This window comes from Erithacus rubecula (assembly GCF_903797595.1).
Source record: "Erithacus rubecula genome assembly, chromosome: 33".
Taxonomy (NCBI): Eukaryota; Metazoa; Chordata; class Aves; order Passeriformes; family Muscicapidae; genus Erithacus; species Erithacus rubecula.
In genome coordinates this window covers 146,813-166,623 of record NC_136683.1, presented here as the reverse complement: position 1 = coordinate 166,623, position 19,811 = coordinate 146,813, and the positions used below count along the sequence as shown (strand labels likewise).

At 57.8% G+C, this 19,811-nt stretch overlaps 1 protein-coding gene across 1 annotated transcript in view; it reads left to right on the top strand.

Annotated features, from left to right (window-relative positions):
- Positions 1–15,859: 15,859 nt before the first annotated feature.
- Positions 15,860–19,811, top strand: part of LOC306813837 (low affinity immunoglobulin gamma Fc region receptor II-like) — a gene marked incomplete at its 3' end in the record, with an annotated part of 110,655 nt that continues 106,703 nt past the window's right edge. Inside the window, exon 1 of the mRNA XM_079329498.1 lies at positions 15,860–15,919. Coding sequence (XP_079185624.1) covers positions 15,871–15,919 — 49 coding nt within the window. The 5' untranslated portion in view covers positions 15,860–15,870. The remainder of the gene's footprint in view (positions 15,920–19,811) is intronic.

Below are 19,811 nucleotides of genomic sequence, written 5' to 3'. Positions count from 1 at the left end.
TGACAAGGAAGCTGTCGGGTCCCTTCTGCCGCCAGAGCCGTCCGTCCTTGTACCACGTGGTGGCACCGGTGGTCCCTGAGCCCTGGCAGGTCAGTGTCACCCGGTCCCACAGCACCACCGGTGTCCAGGGGGGCTCCACCAGGAGCTGGGTGCTCTGGGCACCTGCGGGTGACAGGGAACACCAGACTGCCAGGGCCACCATAATGCTGGGGACAGCGGGGCAGGGACATGGCATCCCCCGAGGACTCACCAGCAAAGCTGAGGGTCTGGGCTGGAAAGGAGAAGGGATAGGGCTGGGTAGGGGTGACGCCGTGGAGACAGTGGCACCTGGGGTACAGGGTGGAGGTCTGTCTCCAAACTGTCCCTGTAGGGACAGCAGTTCTTCTGGGAAATTGCATGGGGGGGGAATCCCCAAAAGATTGGAGAGGCTTTGGGTCAGGCCTGTGTCACAGCCACCCATGCACTGCATCCGTGTGCCTTGGGGACAGGGACACTGTGGCCACCCTGGGCTGAGGCAGAACATGGAGGCCCTGCAGACACCCTGGGCACAAGGACACCATGGACACACTCCATGCTGGCCCACGTCACCCCCATCAGCTCATGATCCTATCCCCATGATTCTAGCTCCATGATCCTAGCTCCATAGCCACATCCCCCCACTCCTTGTCCCTTTACTGTCCTTATATCCCAGTTCCTTTGTCCCTATCCACAGAGCTACCTGAACCCAAAGGTGCCAGTCCCCACATTCGTGTCCCCACATCCCCATCTCCAGAGTTCTTCCCCTTTTTCCTATCCCCAAAGTCATCCTGCATCCCCAGGCACACCAAGGTTCACTGTAGATAACAGACTGCTTCTGCTGGCCTTGGGGACCTCAGGGGACACCACAGCCCCCCTGTGATCCCTCCCCACCACTCTCTACCTCACCAGGGCCCATCCCCAGGGCGTCAGGCCAGTGCCCAGGGCACTCACTCCACAGGAGCAGCGCCACCTTCCTGGCCATCCCAGTGTCCCCGGCCATGGGCACTGGCTGTCACTCACTGCTGGGGCCACCTGTCCCCTGGCTGGTGGCTCTTTGGCTGAAGAGGAAGGAAGTGAGGTCAGGACTTTTACTGATGTGTTGGTGGCACTTGATGGGGACAGGGTGGGGACAGGCTGTGGGCAGGGTGCGGATCACACTGGGGACACAGTGAGGCATAATTTTCCCAGGACTGCAGGTCTGAGGGGAGCTAAGGAGTGGTGTCCAGTGGAATGGGATTTCCACAGCAATAGGGGCCAGCTGAATGGGAGTTTTGAGCAGACAGATTACAGGGGATTGGGGTCCAAGGGAATGGAGTCCAAGGGAATGGGGGTGCTATTGGATGGGGTTCCCATGGGAATTTGGGTAACAGGGATTTGAGCCATGGAATGGGGGTACTGGGTGAAAGGCTCTGGGAGAACTGGGGCACTGGGGAGGATGTTATTGGGAATGGAGGCCCTGGGAAATGGTAGTCCAAGGACAGGGGTATCGGGGAAGGGACGCCTAAGGAATGGGGGCCCCATGGTAGAGTTCCCAGTCCTAGGCTTGGGGAGTGGCTGGGTGAGCAAACGGGTTGCACATCCTTCACTGGATACCTGAGATTTTGGGGTGACCCAGGCTTCAGGGCAGCATGCCTCAGGGTGCTCATTGCTTAGAGCAGCTCCCCAGAGAGATTCCTGGGGGATCTGGGGGGGCTCCAAGGCTGTGCCTCTCACCCTTCATGAGCCTTTTCCGTTTCTTTATTTTTTAATTAACCATATCTTTCTCACTTTCACAACCACCCCAGTTCCTGTTTTCCTGATTCCAGGGAGCATGTGAGCAGATATGAGTTTAAGGGACCCTGGGAAGAAGGAAAAAGGTGGTGAGAGGGGTTCTGGGGGGATGGGAGTGGTATAGGTGATGGGAGTGTTTGTCTTTGCCCCCTCAAGATTTTCAGTTTCTCTCTCCTGCAGCAGAAGGAAGAGGCAGTTTGTGCTGAGAGGAGAGTCACATGCGGTGGGGAGGTTGGGGGGTTGGGGGGGGTTCTGTCCTGGGGGACACAGGTGGTCCCAGAGGTGGCACATCCTGGAGACACCTGTCCTGGGAGACTCTGCCACTCCCACTGTCCCCAGTGCAATGCTGTGACCTCTGGGATGCCACAGCCTTGGACGTGCCCCATGCCTTCTGCACCCCTCCTTGATGGATCCCCAAATTTCAGAAACCACAATCTGCCTTTGGGATTCCCTCAGGTGCATTCTGCTGCCACATCCCACAGCCCCTAAAGACCACTCTGTGGATAAGAAGCCACCATGGGGGTGACAGTAGGGGTGACATGGGGTGGGTGTCAGTCAGGGAGGGCACAGACCCCTCCACAATCCACCCTAACCACCCCCACCTCCCCACCCCCACAGGGTCTCAGTGCTGGGAACCAGGAGACAGACGAGACTCCCCCAAATAAAACACCCATGTCCTCCATGAGAATCTCCCTGTGTCTAGAACACCCAAGGACCATCCTGCCCTCTGCCCCCCAGCACTGGGTTACAAACATTCAGGTTTATTCCCCTGGAAATCCCTGACTTGGTCTCAAATTTATGCTGTGGGGACCAGAACACTTGGGGGGCTTTTCCTGCCCTCTCCTACTCCTCACCCCTTCCACAGGATTTCTGTCATGAGGGGTTGGGATTCTTTGGATTTATTGGGTTTTGGAAGAAATCCTGTTCCAGATTTCTCCAATCTTGCTGATCCCCTGCAGGATCTAAGCCAGCAAGAGCAGCTGGGGAATGGAGCCCCAGGCAGGAAGGAGCTCCCAAACTCCTGCTCCTTGAAGCCAGTGGCCATCCAAGTGTGGGGCCAGCCATGGCCCAGCCCCAGTGCCCAGGGATGGGCATTGGCCAGCCCTGCTCTGGCCAGCCCCAGGTGGCAGCCAGGACCTGAGGCTCCCCTGCCCCCTTGGCTTTGATTCTTGCAGCTTTCAAGCTGCTGCAAAGGTGAGAATTCTTTCTGTGGCCAAAAAAAGGCCTGGCTGTGGTTTGCTCAGCCCTGCAAGAAGCACAAAAGCCAGTGTGAGCCCAAGCAGTGACTCTGTGAGGCCCTTTGATGGTTTTCAGAGCAGGGCTGGCTGGAACCCCCCCTGCAGGGGCAGCTGTGGGGGAACCAGTCGGGAAATGCAGCAATTGATCATTTGGTGCCTGTCCCCAAGGGAATGAGGGAGTCCCAGAACTGTTGCAAATCCCACAAGGATCTGCTCAACAACCTGACCAGGACACTCCTCCTTCCTGTTTCAAACCTGCAGCCCTTTGGAACCTCCTGGGGAGAATGTTTGGGCTGCCAGACAAGAGGGAAAAGTGGAAATATCGAGCAGGGTGTCTGCCCTTGGCCCTGGTGGGGCTGTGGGGAATGACCCTGTCTGCATTGCTGGTGTCCCCAAAGCTGCTCCATCTCTGCTCTCCTCACCTGCACAGGGCACAGGGAATAGACAGGGCTCTGCCCCGCCCCTGCCCCTGCACCCTGGGGCTCCCCAGTGTGGCCCCTGTAAGAGTCTGAAATGAGGGATGAGGAAGTCCAGGCGGGCTCTTTAAAATGCTGTTTATTGTATCCAAGTGATGCAGCAATTCACGGGTCATGGGTGACAAGAGCCCTGCCCACGACCTTTACAGCCACAGCTGTGGGTTCATCTGAAAGCTTCTGCTATTTCTGGTTGCAATGCATTATATACTTTTCATTACAGAGCATCTTCAAACATGACAATCAGTAGCTTTACTATTATCTACAGTCTATCCTAACTACTCACATTACCATATTCATGTTACTATTCTCCAATCACAAAAAAGTTAGCATGTTACAGTTTAAGCTAGAAGTTGTTTTTCAGTTTTTCTGCTGTGGAAAATTCTGAGATCATATCTCTCCTTTCAGCATGGCATTTGTATTTGTCTGTGAAAATTTTTCTACATGGTAAAATCATCTTTTATTGAGGTGGATATATCCTTTGCTCTAAGTCATAAAAGCCCCTTCCCACTCACTTGTTCTTTGCCTTCTTAGATACCCAGTCAGACTGGCTCAGCAATTCTTTTCTTCTGCATCAAAACTTGCTATCATTTCTATGCCTTCTTCAGATTCTACATTCAAAGATCTTTCTTTTATGCATACATGTATCTGTGAGACCTTCCTGTCAAATCCTTTTCCTTCCCAGAGCAGTCCCTGTCCCTCCATCCCGGCCCCTCGTATCCGGTGCCCCCTGGCCCCTCCGGCCGCGGCCCCGACAGCGCCGGCCCTGGCAGAGGCTCCGGAGCTGCTGGAGGATGAGACGTTCCCCAGGCAGCGCTGGCTGAGCCGGGCCCAGCTCCCTCTCGCTGCCCCTACCAGCAGCACTCGGGCTCCAGCAGCCCGGGCTGATCAGTCAGGATGCACCGTCCGCTCCGGAGCGCTGCCCTTTGTCAGGAACAAGCCAGTATCACCCGAGTCATCCCCAAGGCTCTGGGACCTCCTCTGAGGCTGTGCCTGAGCCCTGAGCGGCTTTGGAGCCTGATGGGTGTCACTGCTCTGTCCCAAAATCTCGGGGCAGAAGCAATGGCAGGAGTGCCCCACCACGCCCCAAACTCGTGGGCCTCACCTGAGCACCCTGTGGAGTTCCCAGCTCTCCTGCTCCATCTGCATGGCCAGGTGCTGTTCCGTGGGGCACCTGCTCCAGCCACTCCCCCCTCAGCAGCTGCTCCAGCTCAGCCTTCCTGGCCGGCCAGCGTGAAGCACCGGCCACAGGCACAGGCACTGAACCATGCCCAGCACCATGAAAAGCTCCAGGAAACGTTCCCACAGACAAACCAGCTCCTTGTGGGCAGAGCTGGGGCCACCTGAGCCCCAAAATATGTCCAATGCTGCCACAGCAGCCCAAAATCCCCATGAGAGGCAGCAGAGCAGTGAGTTTGTGCACAGGGATGGTTCAGCATCACGTCTGAAATTCAGGAACCCCGGGACTAATTACAACAGCTCATTAAGGGTCTGCTCCTCCTCCCTCTCCTCCTCCGCACCCTGTGGCTGCTGTATCACGACCAGCAGTGGCCCAGGAAGAGCAGCAGCTCCAAACATGCTCTGGAGCCCCTGAGGAGCCCTGGCAGTGTCAGCAAGGAGCACCTGCTTTCCTCAACATGCCAGGGCAATTCAACATTCCCAGAGCTGATGTGCCAGGGCTGAAGGAGGAAAAGGCAGTGAGAGGCTGAGGGTTTTCAGGAATTGTGGTGGAAAGGCACGAGAGGTGCTGCTGTGGGCCTGAGACCTGCCTGGTGTTGGGTGCTGCCTTCCTTGCGTTGCCATCAGGGAGAGCGGTGGCGGGTGTTGCGCAGGGTGTGTGCCTGGGTCAGGACACTGCTCCGCTGCCACCGGGCACCAGGATCCAAGCTGCTGCCTTCGTCCCTTCTGCCCGGGCGCTGCCGGTGCTGGTGCCGGGACTGATTGGTGCAAAGCGTGAGTTTGCCAAAGGAGCGATTTGGGCTCGTCCCTCCTGCCCGAGGCCGCCATGGCCCCTGAGGGGTTGGAGCTGGCACCGGGGCACCCCCTGCTGGGCAGGAGTGCTCCCTGCAGTGCCCCCTACCGGGCGGGAGTGCTCCCTGCAGCTCCCCCTGCTGGCCATGACCATAATTTCACCAAACATGAAGAAACAGCCCTGAATGGGTTGGAAATTTCTGTTCTTGTGTTGTTTTGTTCTGTTCTGCTCTTTTTTATAAATTTTCTAGTAATGAGCTCTTACTCTTTTTCTTGCACTTTTGCCTGAAAGCCCCATAATTTTCATAGTTATAAGAATTGGGGGAGGATGGTCCACTTTCTATTCCAGGAATGTTCCTGCTATCCTTGGCAGACATTTCTAATTCAAGCCATTTCTAACTCCTGTTTTCCAGCATGGATAGGGAAAACACGCCAAGAGAAGACAGGGTCAGACACTTGGACTCATGCTTTGACTTTTAATACATCTAGTCACAAAGGGCCTTCTGCCATGGTCGAACTTCTGGTGACTCAGCCACTCAGGAGCTGGGTTTGGCAGAGTGTAACATTGTCCCCAGTGTGCCATGGCTGAAAGACAGACTGACACATGGGGCCCTGTGTCACCAAAAGCAAGGCCTGACCCAGCCCTGTCACACACAGGTCTTCCAAAATGTCTTGAGACATCCAACTTCTCATGTCAATGACACCTCACTTTGTGCCACGGTCTTATCCTGACAGCACAGGAAAAGGGGGAGGCTGCAAAACCCACCCAGGACATTTGTAATATCATCGTGTGAGGAACATGGCACAGGAGGGGTTGAGACAAGGGACAAGGGAATCCTGAACACTGGTTTGTGTTGACAGCCCAAAATTGGAGAATCCCATTCCTAAAGTCCAACAGAACTGAACAAAGAAACACCAGCTCCACCAGTTGAACCAAAAAGCTGCATTTTGGTGCCAACAGGAGGGAAACGAGTCTTATATTCCCCTGTCACTGGGAGGAGAGATGAGGAGCCGTGAATTTACTGGGAGTGCTGAGAGGAGCATTGCAGAGGCACTGGGAGTACAGGGCCACTGAGAGACAGCATGGGAACCACCAGGATGTACTGGGAGGAATGAAGAGGCACTGGGAGGGGAAATAGGGAGCCCTTGGTTGGTACTGGGAGCACAATGGGGAGGGAATGGGGAAGTGTTTAGGGGTTCTGGGACCACTAGGATGCGGAATGGGGAGACATTGCTTGTAGTGGGAGGGAAGTGGCTAAGCCCTTGGGGGTTCAAGGGGCATGGGGGGCTCTGGGTGCCCTGTGCAGGCTCACATGAGAGCTCCCCTTTTGTGCCCACCTACCCCTGTTTGTTGGGCACCCACGGGAGCAGTGGGTGGCCACACAAGTCTGGCTGCCCATTGGTGGGGTTCCCCAGTACCCCCAGTGCTCCCAGTACCCCCAGTGCCCCCAGTGCCCCCAGTGCCCTCAGTGCCCCCAGTGCCCAGCCATGCCCGGAGTGTCACATCACATTCCCATAGATGTCCCCACATTCCCGCGGTCGCCCATGGGTTGCTGGCAGTTCTGCGTAGGTCACCTGGGGATCCTGGAGTTTGGTGACACGGGGGGACACTGCGAGAGACACTGGCTGTGTCATCTGGGCGGGGGGACACTCATGGATGACTTGTCCCTCTGTGTGTGTCCCAGCCCAGACTCACCCCCGATCTGCTTGGTGCTCACGACGTGGGTGTACAGCACCTCCCCCTCCTCTGGGGGGGCCGGAGGCTGCGGGGGGATCCTGAGGGAATAAAGGGGATGTGTGGGAGGGAATGGGAGGTCTTGGGGGTTGGGGTCCAAGGCGAGAATGTGGTTTGAGCCCCCGACTCACCTTTCCTGCTGCTTCCTGGCAGCTGCAAAGAAAAGAGGGGAGGTGTAACTGTGGGGTCCACAGGGCCCTGACCACTCAGGAATCCTGAAACCCCACTGCACCCTCAATTTCCCCAAGGACCCCTGAGCATCCCTGGTGTCCCCCTGAACCTCTCTAGTGCCACAGTTCTCTGGACCACCCAAGCCCCCCAGAAGCTCAAGCCTGGCAGGGAGAGGGACCATCCAAATTCTTCCAGGATCACTGAAAGAATCCCCGAAATCCATGCAAGGCCTCCAACACCACCCCAAATACTTCCTGATGCTGAGCAAAGGACCTGAGCACTCAGAAGAGTCCAAATGAAGGGCTATGCCTGCTGCCCCATAAACCCAAAATTTCTGCAGTCCCGCAGCTCCCCACGGCCTCCATTGTCCCCATTGTTACCCACCCATGTTTTTCCACTGGTGCCAACACACAGCTCCACCCATGAGCAGGACCAGGAAGAGGAGGGACCCGCCAAGGCCTGCAGCCACTTCTGGGGACGAAAGGGACACATCAGGGTCACCTGTCACTGCAGAGCTCCTGCAATCCCAATGACCCCGTGTGACCCCACCTGTGAGCCAGTGGTGTCCAGTGGTTCCCTGTGGTGTCACCTCCAGGGCCAGCTCTGGGCTGAGTGCCCGAAACACGCGGTGCCCGTCCTGTCCCAGCTGGTTGGTGGCCACACACTGGTAGATGCCCAAATGTCCCACATTGACAGCCCCAAGCTCCAGGAGGGGACCCCGGGCCACCTCCTGCCCATCGTGCAGCCAGGTGAAGGTGACAGGGGCTGAGCCCACCTGCACTGAGCAGCGCAGGGTCACGGGGTCACCTGGGTGCACCTGTAGTGCTGGGGGACCGGGGATGATGGTGGCATTGGCCACGGGCACTGTGGGGACACAGATAGGGCTGAGACCGGAGGGGAGGGGCTGGTACCTGTTGTGGGTGGACAGGGGAGTCTGCATGGTGGCACCTGGAGACAGAGGGACTCCTTCACCCAGGACAGTGACCCCATGTTACTGGGGATCATTGTGTGGTGTGGGATGCAGTCATGTGATGGATGAGGGATGGGGGATGAGAATGGGGTGAGGGTGAGGTGAGGGTGGGATGAGGGATGCTGTGTCCAAGGGTGGGGATGTTCGTCACCTGGTGGGGGTCATGGAATGGTGTGGGTGAGATGTGCTGACTGCCATGAGGCACATCAATGGAGGCATCACCCCAATGCCAAGGGTCTCAGTGCTGGGGGAGGGTCACACTCAGTCAGGTGAAGGTGACCTGATGTGCAGTGGGGGATGTTACAGTTGGGTTAGGGATGCATGGCTTGGATGTCCAGGGTGGGGACACCTGGAGCCAGATGATCCCAGTTGCCTTGGTCTGTGACACCCAGTGGTGGGGGCTGTGATTTGGGCTGGGGGGGGGCTGGTGTGAAGGGGTGAGGTGGAATGGGAATATGTGGAATTGGGGATAATGTTGTTGGAATCACCCTCACCCCGAGGGTCCCGCTCACCCAGGAGAGTGAGGTGCAAAGTGGGCCACACTGTCACCATCACTGCGCCAGCAGTGTCAGTGGTGATACAGAGGGGATGGGAGAGCTGTGGGGCTGTGGGGGTTCCCCGTGCCCATCCCCGCACTCACTGCGCACCGTGACGCCGAGCCGGGCGCTGCTCTTCCGCACGGCCCCCCCCTTGGAGCGCACCTCGCAGCTGTAATTCCCCGAGTGGGAGACCCCCACAGCGGGCACCAGGAGCTGCGGGGACCCCTGTGGGCCCCTCACTAACTGACCGTCCCGGTAGAAGTGATAGAGGAGGGGGGCTGGGGGCCGCAGGGAGCTGGGGGTGCTGAGGCAGCTGAGATTGAGGGGGGACCCCTCGACAAGCTCGGGGGGACCCTCCAGCATTAGCACCGGGAAGAGCTCTGGGAAGGAGATGGTGGTGGTGAATTTGTTACCCCGAGTCCCTGGGGAGGGGCTGTGGGGGTGTCGGGGGTTCAGCTGTGGGTTGCTCACCGTGCACTGTCACTGACACCTTCGCCGACTCATCCCACCGCCACCCCCAGTATTCCACCCAGCCACTGCAGTGGTAGTGGCCACTGTGGTGCAGCTCCAGAGGGGACAGGGATAGCGTAGTGCCATCGTGGAGACTCCTCAGTTTCTTCCCATTGCGGTAGAAGGACACTGAGGTGACTGAATAGTTACGCCAGCCCCGGCAGCGCAGTGTCACCATGTCCCCCTCCAGCAACGCCCGCACCGGCACCTGCAACACCAGCCAGTCTGGGAGACAGGAAAGATCTGTCACAGCCGATGTCACCAGGACCCCCCATTGGGTCACACCAGGGGTCCCCAATTCCAGCACGGAGGTCCCCACGCACTGGGATGCTCTGTGATGTCTCCAGAACAGGGGACAGGCTCTGGTCAAACCAGGAGGTGACCCATGGAGCTGAGTCCAACCTGAGCCTGCAGGGTCCCCATCCTGTGCAAAACCACCCTCACCATTTAACACCTTCACGGGGGAGCTGAGCCCACTTCTGGGTCTGTAACATGTGTAGGTGCCACTCTCGGTGACCGTGAAGCTGTCGGGTCCCTCCTGCCACCAGCGCTGCCTGTCCTTGTGCCAGGTGGTGGCACCAGCAGTCCCCGAGCCCTGGCAGGTCAGTGTCACCCTGTCCCACAGCACCGCTGGCGTCCAGGGGGGCTCCACCAGGAGCTGGGGGCTCTGGGCACCTGCGGGTGACAGGGGACACCAGCCTGCCAGGGCCACCAAGGGGCTGGGGACAGCGGGGCAGGGACATGGCATCCTCCGAGGACTCACCAGCAAGGCCGAGGGTCTGGGCTGGAAGGGAGAAGGGAGAGGGCTGGGTGGGGGTGGCACCATGGGGACAGCAGCACCTGGCGTACCTGGTGTGGTGTCTGTCCCCAAACTGTCCCCACGGGAGCACTGGTGTAGCACAGAGGTTGTGAGGACAGGAACACCTCAGTCACCCTGGGTTGAGGCAGGCAGGACATGGAGACACTGTGGACACCCCATGTGCTGTCCCCACAGCCACATCCCCATGGCCCTGTGCCCATGATCCCGTTCCCATGGCACCTGTCCCCATATCCCATCTGCATGGGATGTGGCCCTTGTCCCTGTCCCTGCATCTCTGTCTCTCTGTCCCTGTCCCCACAGCTGCCCTAGCCCCAAGGTCTCTTTTGCCACATCCTTGTCTCCACACTCCGATCCCCGTGTTCCTGACGCCACATCCCAATTCCCCTGTTCCTCTCCCCATGGCCACCCCATGAATCTGGTCACACTCAGGTGCATGCCCATGCCCTGGCTCTGCTGGCCTTGGGGACCTCAGGGGATGCCACAGCCCCCCTGTGGGCCCTCCCCACTGCTCTCTGCCTTACCAGGGCCCATCCCCAGGGTGTCAGGCCTGTGCCCGGGGCACTCACCCCACAGGAGCAGCGCCACCTTCCTGGCCATCCCGGTGTCCCCGGCCATGGGCATTGGCTGTCACTGGCTGCTGGGGCCACCTGTCCCCTGGCTGGCGTCTCTTGGGATGAAGGGACAGGAAGTGAGGTCACATCTTGTCCTCATGTGTAGGTGGCCCTTGGTGGGGGCAGGGTGTGGACAGGGTGGGGGCAGGGTGGGGACATTGTGGTACATGGGGGGGATGGTGGGACATGGTGAGGACAGGATGTTGTCAGAATTTGGAGGCTTAGGTGTTGCAGGGAGCCAGTGATGGCTGTCCAGGGCACTGGGGTGCCAAGGATGAGCTCCAATGCGTTGGTGGGTGGATTCAGACTCAGGGATGGGAGCCCCAGAACCACATGGCATCCAGGGATTTTTTTCGTGGGTTGGATCCCAGGAATGGGGTTCCAGGGGTGTGAGGGTCCTGGGTGAATAATGGTCCCCAAGAGAATGGGGGTCCAAGGGTCCTGAACTACCAGGATTAGGGTCCTTGGGTAAGGAGATCGTGGGGAATGTCAGTCCTGGGATGTAGGTCACAGGGAAGAGGGGACAGAAGGAATGTGGGTCCCCATATTTGGGTTCCCAGGGGAATGGGGAGTGCCAGGGATGGGCAGTGGCTTGTCAGTCCTGTGGGTCAGAGCTTCTTCCTTGGGTGCTCAGATTTTGGGGTGACTCAGGATCTCACGCTGTACCCCTTGGGTGCTCCTTTGCTGGGGAAGAATCACTTGGGGGTCCTGGGTAATTCTGCTTCTGTGCCCTCCCCAGTCCTTTACTTTTGCCTCTCTTTATTTCTGTTTTCCTCATTTTCCCTACTTTTGTGCCATGCCCCCTCACTCCCAGTTCCTGACAAAAATTCTGGGGAGCACCTTCGCAAGGAACAGCATGAGGGGACGCCAGAGAGGGAGAAAAGAGGGTGGGGGGTCTGCAGGGTGGGGTGGGGAGGCTGTGGGGGATGGGGGTGTCTGGCTGTGCCCCCCCAATACTTTCACTTTCACTCTCCTGCAGAAGAAGGAAGAGACTGTTTGTGCTGAGAGTCACTCGGGGTGGGTTCTGTCCTGGGGGCACATCCAGGGGGTCCTGCCTGAGGGGATCCTGTTCTGGGGGTGACACATTCCAGGTGGATTTTGTCCCAGTGGTGACACATCCCAGCAGGGGAGATCCTGTCCTGGGGGATGGCCGTTCTGGGCAGGGTCCCTGGACACATTCCCTGAGCAAGTCTCTCTCCAGCGTAGGGCACATCCTGGAGACCCCTGTCCTGGGCAGGGGGGCCCTGCCAACCCCCTCAGTCCTCAGTGGGGCACTGTGACCTCAGTGACCTCTGGGGTGCATCAACTCGGGCTGTGACCCACCCACCCTAGACCCCCTCATTAGCTGCCCCCGCCAATCTGGGAGCCTCAATCCCCATTTGGGAACCCTCACAGGTGCAGCACCTCGGCCCCATTGCACAGACCACCAAGATCATTCTGTGGGTGAAAAACCCCAGCAGGGCTGACTGGGGGGAACAGCCATGGGCTGGTGTCAGTCAGGGAGGGCACAGACACCCCAAAAACACCCAAAACACAACCCCACACTTAAAACCCCTGCAGGGCCTTAGTGCTGGCAACGAGGAGATGGATGAGACCCTCCCCATGAAAAACATGTGAAGCTCTTGGGGGGCTTCCCCCTTTCCTGTGCTGCTCCAAATCAGTCGTACACAAGGTTTCTGTCCTCAGGGGTGGGGACACTTTGGGTTTATTTGATTTGTAGAGAAATCCTGTTCCAGATTTCCCCAATCTTGCTGATCCCCTGCGGGATCTGAGCCGGTAAGAGCAGCTGGGGAATGGAGCCCCAGGCAGAAAGGAGCTCCCAAACTCCTGCTCCTTGAAGCCAGTGGCCATCCAAGTGTGGGGCCAGACATGGCCCAGCCCCAGTGCCCAGGGATGGGCATTGGCCAGCCCTGCTCTGGCCAGCCCCAGGTGGCAGCCAGGATTTGAGGCTCCCCCGCCCCCTTGGCTTTGATTCTTGCGGCTTTCGAGCTGCTGCAAAGGTGAGAATTCTTTCTGTGGCCAAAAAAGGCCTGGCTGTGGTTTGCTCAGCCCTGCAAGAAGCACAAAAGCCAGTGTGAGCCCAAGCAGTGGCTCTGTGAGGCCCTTTGATGGTTTTCAGAGCAGGGCTGGCTGGAAACCCCACTGCAGGTGCAGCTGTGAGGGAACCAGTCTGGAAATGCAGCAATTGATCATTTGGTGCCTGTCCCCAAGGCACTGAGAGAGCCCCGTAACTGCTGCAAACCCCACGAGGATCTGCTCAACAACCTGACCAGGACCCTCCTCCTTGAACAAAACCTGCAGCCCTCTGGAACCTTCCAGAAAGAATGTTTGTGTTCTGGATGTGGACACCAGAAACGAGAGACAAAAGTGTGGAAATATGGAGCAGGGGCTCCACACGTGGCTCTGGGGCACAGGGGTGTCCCAGCAGGAGCAGGGAGTGCCCAGGCAGGGGAATTCAGGGCAGTGTTCAGTGGATTTACCAGGGAATCAGAGCCTGAGGGACACAAGGGCATTTCCACAGATTGCTGTGCCCTGCTCCAAGGATGGACAGAGTTTCTGCCCTTTTGGGAGCAGAATCCATAAGTAATTCAAGTTTCAGGTTGGGAATGTGAAAAATGGGAAGAGTTCCTAACTATGTCTCAACGAAACCTTCCTTATGGGAAGGGCTGGGTTGCTGCCCAGGAGGAAGGGAACAATCCCAAGGGTGATGAATAAATCCTTCAGATGGGGTTCTGTTCCTGTCCCCGGTCCTGCTCCTGTCCCTGCGGGACTACTGCTTCCCTAATCCTGCTCCATTCCTGTACCTGCTATCATCCCCGATCCCATTCCCACTCCTACTTCTGTCCCTGCTGTCATCCCTGATCCTGTTCCCACTCCCCCTGGCGTGGGGGATGCACTGCCCGTGGCTCCAGCACTGTGTTGGCATCCCGGGCACAGCAGGTGGTTTACAGGAATAAAAATTCCTGGGGACATCCTCCTGAGGAAGTTTTACAGCAGTTAGAGTTTATATTTTTCATAAATATTCCCGGTTGTCTGTAATGTTAATCGTTAATGTTATGTTCTTGGCCTCACTCTGTTTTTGGCCTTTAACTGTCTTACCCCATATCGCCTTCCCATTTTGGTCAGGTTCATGCCCTCGCTGCCTCCCTAAAATGGAGCCTGTGACAGAGGAAGAGGAGTGACGTCAGTGGATTACATGCAAATGAAGAAAGACGCAGAGAATCAGAGCTGAAACCCCTAAAATAACGAGCCCAAATAACATCTAGGACTGAAAATAGTGTTCCCCAATCGGGAAAATAACGGAGAAGGCAAAGTCACCATCGGGAGCTGCTCTCTCCTGTCACTGTAACCTCAACAGCATCCTACCACCATGACCTCTCCTTAAAACAACGAACAACTTTAGTCTTCCTAGGGACCTGTGAGGATGAAAGACCCAACTCTGCCTGTGAGCCTGTGGAGACACAGCTGCACTATTCCTGCTCCTCCATGTCCCTTTGGGAACAGCAGCAGTGTGTGCAGCCCTTCAGGTTCCCCACCCAGAGCTGACCCCAAATAAAGGCCTTATAGAGCAGCAGGTCACCTGGCCCATTTATTTCACCATGGGTGTTTTGGACACTCAGGGAGGTTCCACACTCTGTGTTATCCACAAGCAAACGCTACTGTGGGATGCACTAATGGGCTCCTAAATGGAACCAAAATATCTCTTTTCTTTGTGATTTGTTTGTGTTTGTATTGTAAGTGATTTGTTGGGAGAACAACGATTTAAAACGTTCTGTAAATCAGACCATTTTATGCCTTGTCAGATTGAATTTTTCTGAGTTCATTTTTGAGTGGGAAAAAATGCTGAGGGAAAAGGTTTTTTCCTTTGTTCTATGGATGTATAATTTTGTCTCAACCATTTGGGAAGTAGGGAATTCAAGCAAATGTACCTGGGATTTCCCATTACCAGGGCAAGGTCGTAACAGGCATCCCCTTAAGTTTGGATACCCCAGAGGTGCCAGGGCCCTACTAAGAACAGTGGGAATGCTCAGGGCCCCCCAGGACACAGGTGCCAAATCTAGGAAAGGAATCCCCATGGACGTGGCACCCCCAGGACAAGGAAGCCCCTGGGAAAAGACTCAGGAATCATCAGCCCAGAGGAACCCTTTTTCCTTAGGGCAGGACCCTCTACAAGTGCCCCCCAGGACAGAATCCACGTCCAGGCCTCAACATTACCTGCTTCTTCTTTCTGCTGCAAGAAAGAGAAAGTGAAAATCTTGGGGGTGTACAGCCAGAGACCCAGAGAGCCCCATCCCCCACAGCACCCCTGCCACTCCCCAGACACATTTTCCCCTTTGTGGATTCCCCACCTGTTACCCACTCAGGTGTTCCCTGGGACAGCTGAGCCAGGAAATGGTGGGATGGGAAAAAGCCCAGGGGTATGTGGGGCAGAGAGCCAGAACCTCCCAGGAAAAGTCTGGAGTGCCCCTCTGGCCATGAGCACAATGTAAGGGCTGTACTGGGACCTGAGTCAGCCCAAAATGTGAGAGATCCCATGGAGGAGCTGTGACCCCTGTGCCCACTCAGCCACTGCCCATCCCTGGTACACCCATTCCCATGGGAATCCACATCTGGAACACCCATTCCCTTGGTAACCCAACCCTGGTACCCCAATTCCCTTGGTCTCTCCTCCCTGGGGACCCTCCGCCACGCACTCCCATTGCCCAGCACCACCATGGCTTTGATCCCATTCCATGGGCTGCTTCTTCCCTGAGACCCCCATTCCCAAGCGTCCCTTTTTCCCCCTGCACCCCCAAACCCTGGGACCCACATGCCATGACAAACATCCTTGGCTCTCTGCAACACCTCAACCTCCAAATTCTGGCAACATCATGTCCTCACCATGTCCCACCATCACCCCCATGTCCCACAAGATCCCCACCCTGCCCCCACCAAGATCCACCTACACATGAGGATGAGACAAGACCTCACTTCCTGTCCCTTCATCCCAAGAGACGCCAGCCAAGGGACAGGTGGCCCCAGCAGCCAGTGACAGCCAGTTCCCATGGCCGGGGACACCAGGATGGCCGGGAAGGTGGCACTGCTCCTGTGGGGTGAGTGCCCCGGGCATGGGCCTGACACCCTGGGGATGGACCCTGGTGAGGCAGAGAGCAGTGGGGAGGGGGCACAAGGGGGCTGTGGGGTCCCCTGTGGTCTCCAAGGCCAGCAGAGCCTGGAACCCAGTGTGACCAGAGTTGTGGGGTGGCCATGGGACAGGAAGAGGGGAACAGGAACAGGGGACAAGAACAGGGAACTGGGATGTGGCGTCAGGAACAGGGAGATCGAGATGCAGGGACAAGGATGTGGCAAAAGAGACCTTGGGGCTGGGGCAGTTCTGGGGACAGGGACAGAGATACAGGGATGCAGTGACAGGGACAAAGGCCATTTCCCATGCAAATGGGCCATGGGGAAAGGTGCCATGGGAATGGGATCACAGGCACAGGGTCATGGGGATGTGGCTGTGGGGACAGGTGCTGAAGAGCTGGGGGGGGTGACCTGTGCACACATGGGGTGTCCACAGTGTCCCCATGTCCTGCCTCAGCCTATGGTGACCGAGGTGTCCCTGTACTAAAAACTTCCTTGCTACACTAGTGTTCCTGTGAGGACAGTTTAGGGACAGACACCACACCAGGTACCCCAGATGCTGCTGTCCCTGTAGGGCCATCCCCACCCAGCCCTGTCCCTTCTCCCTTCCAGCCCAGACCCTCGGCCTCCCTGGTGAGTCCTTGGGGGATGCCATGTCCCTGCCTCGCTGTCCCCAGTCCTGTGGTGGTCCTGGCAGGCTGGTGTCCCCTGTCACCCGCAGGTTCCCAGAGCACCCATCTCCTGGTGGAGCCTCCCTGGATGCCGGCGGTGCTGTGGGACTGGGTGACACTGACCTGCCAGGGCTCAGGGAGGACTGGTGCCACCACCTGGTACAAGGATGGGCGGCGCTGGTGGCAGGAGGGACCCAACAGCTTAATTGTCACTGAGAGTGGCTCCTATCAGTGTCAGAGACCTGGGAGCGGGTTCAGCCATCCCATGATGGTGTCAGATGGTGAGGGGAAACTGAAATTCTCAGGGTGGCTCCCTGGTAGGTCTGGGTGGGTTCCACTCCTTGGGTGGCCTCACATCCCTTGTGTGGTGCGAGCCTGTCCCCTGCACACAGGGGCATTCCAGTGCATCCCAGTGTGGTGGGATAGCCGTGGTGACAGCTGTTCCACAGGACTGGTCCTGGTTTCCCTGGAACCCTTCTGCACAGTGGACACTCCTGCCAGATGTCGCTGGTGCCATGGGCACCCACTTTAAACCTGTCTCGGGCTCCTCAGTGTGACGGGACCCTCCTGTCCCCCAGACTGGCTGGTGCTGCAGGTGCCAGCACGGGCTCTGCTGGAGGGGGACACAGTGACACTGCGCTGCCAGCGACCAGGGTTCGATTTTACAAGGACAAGAAGGTTTTGGGGTGGTCCTTTAGGGGCACAGAGCTGTCCCTGTCCCACCTGCAGCTGCATGACAGTGACCGCTACCGCTGCAGGGGCTGGGTGACCTCAGGAATGTCACTCTCAGCACCAGTGACAGTGACAGTGCACGGTGAGCACTTCCACTGCTTGAAATCGAATATCCTGACACCTTCAAAGCCACTTCACAGTGGACTCAGAGTCACAGTCCCCATCCCCATCTCTTTCCCAGAGCTCTTCACGGTACCGCTGCTGGAGGGTCCCCCCAAACTCCCCGAGGGGTCCCCCCTCAATCTCAGCTGCCTCAGCACCCCCAGCCCCCTGCAGCCCCCAGTCCCCCTCCTGTACCACTTCTAACAGGACGGGCAGTTGGTGGGGGGCCCGCAGGGGTCCCCGCAGCTCCTGGTGCCCGCCGTGGGGGTCTCCCACTCGGGGAATTACAACTGCGAGGTGCGCTCCGAGCGGGGGGCCGTGCAGAAGAGCAGCGCCCGACTCGGCGTCATGGTGTGCAGTGAGTGCGGGGATGGGCACGGGGAATCCCCACAGCCCTCACAGCTCTCCCATCCCTGCTCAACCCTCTGCGTGCTCTCCTGCCTTCCCAGCTCTCTCCCTGGGTCCCTTCATCACCTCTCCTGGTGCCTACATCTCTCACCAGGATCCCTCAGCCCCCTCCTGTGTGCAGCTCTCCCTTTGTGATGTCCCTCCATTGTCCTTAAGTCCCACCATCCCTATCTGGATCCCCAAAATCTTCCCTTCAACCCTCTCCTGATTTCCCCTCTCTGAATCTCTCATCCTTCTCTAAGGTCCTTTCCACCCCTTTCCAAGTCTCACTCACACCTCTGGGCTATTGTCTCCCCACTCCTCTCTCATCCTCCCCCTCCCTGATTCTCTCATGGCTTCCTGGTTTCTCCCACTCCTCGACTGTCCCCAGTTCCTGTTGTGTCACTCGGCAGGGGTCCCACTCTCAGAGGGGTCACTTTTGGTGCACTCCCATTGGTGAGAGGTGGCACTGGAGGACGTTCTGGAGCTGAGCTGCATGGTGGCCATGGTGACAGGTTCCCTGTCATTCCCCTGGCACTGGGGAGCCTTGGCCATGCCACTGGGCACTGCTCCAATCCTGGAGATGCAGCACGTAGGGGATACTACCTGTAAGGGACAGAGTCCTCCTAAATGTCCCCATCCTTGGTGAGCAGGACCCTCTGGTTTGGAGTGACTACACCCATGGATTCCCCATCCCACCCCTCTCACCCTTATCACCCCATCTGGTCCCTATTCCCTAGTGGGTGCCAGCATCTCCCCGCACCTCAGCCCTGTCTGTGTCCCTGCAGTGCCCATGGCCAATGTCGCCATCACCCCCAGTCCCCCAGCACTCCAGGTGTGCCCAGGTGACCCCGTGACCCTGTGCTGCTTGGTGCAGGTGGGCTCAGTCCCTGTCACCTTCACCTGGCTGCACAACGGGCACGAGGTGCCCCGGGGTCCCCTCCTGGAGCTTGGGGCCGTCGATGTGGGACATTCAGGCACCTACCAGTGCATGGCCACCAACCAGCTGGGACAGGACGGGCACCGCGTGTTCCGGGCACTCAGTCCAGAGCTGGCCCTGAAGGTGACACCACAGGGAACCACTGGACACCACTGGAACACAGGTGGGGTCACACAGGGTCATTGGGATTGCAGGAGCCCTGCAATGACAGGTGACCCTGATGTTTCCCTTGTATCCCCAGCAGTGGCCGCAGGCATTGGCGGTCCCTCATCTTCCTGGTTCTGCTCGTGGCTGTAGCTGTGATCTGGCACTGGAAGAACAACATGGGTGGGTGACAATGGAGACAATAAGTGCCCTGGAGAGCTGAGGGGCCACTGAAATATGGGGGTGATGGCTCCTAACTTGGGCACCACTCAGTGCTCAGGACTTTTGCTCAGAGTCCTGAAGGATTTGTGGTGGTGCTGGTCAGCCCTGCACGGATTCTGGGAGTTCTTTCACTGACCTGGGGGCAATTTGGTGGGTCCCCCTCCCTGCCAGGTGTGATATTCTGAAGGTTCAGGGGTGCAGAGCACTGGCATGGTTCTGGGGTTCTGGGGGCCGCCAGTGATGGTCAGGGGTCCTGGGGAGAATTGAAGCTACAATGGGGTTTGAGGATTCCTGAGAGGGGTCAGGGCTCTGGGGAACCCACAGTTACCCCTCCCCTCTTTCATTTGCATCTGCCAGGAAGCGGCAAGGAAGGTGAGTGGGGGGCTCAAACCACACACTCTCATTTGAACCCAACCCCCAAGACTTCCCATTCCCTCCCACACCATCCCCTTTATTCTCTCAGGGCCCCCCCCCCCAGATCCCCCGGTGTCCCAGAGGAGGGGGAGGTGCTGTACACCCACGTCATGAGCACCAAGCAGACGGGGAGTGAGTCTGGGTTGGGACACACACTAAGGGATATGTCACCCGTAAGTGTCCCCCTGCCCAGAGGCCACAGCCAGTGTCTCTCGCAGTGTCCCCCAGTGCCACCACACTCCAGGATCC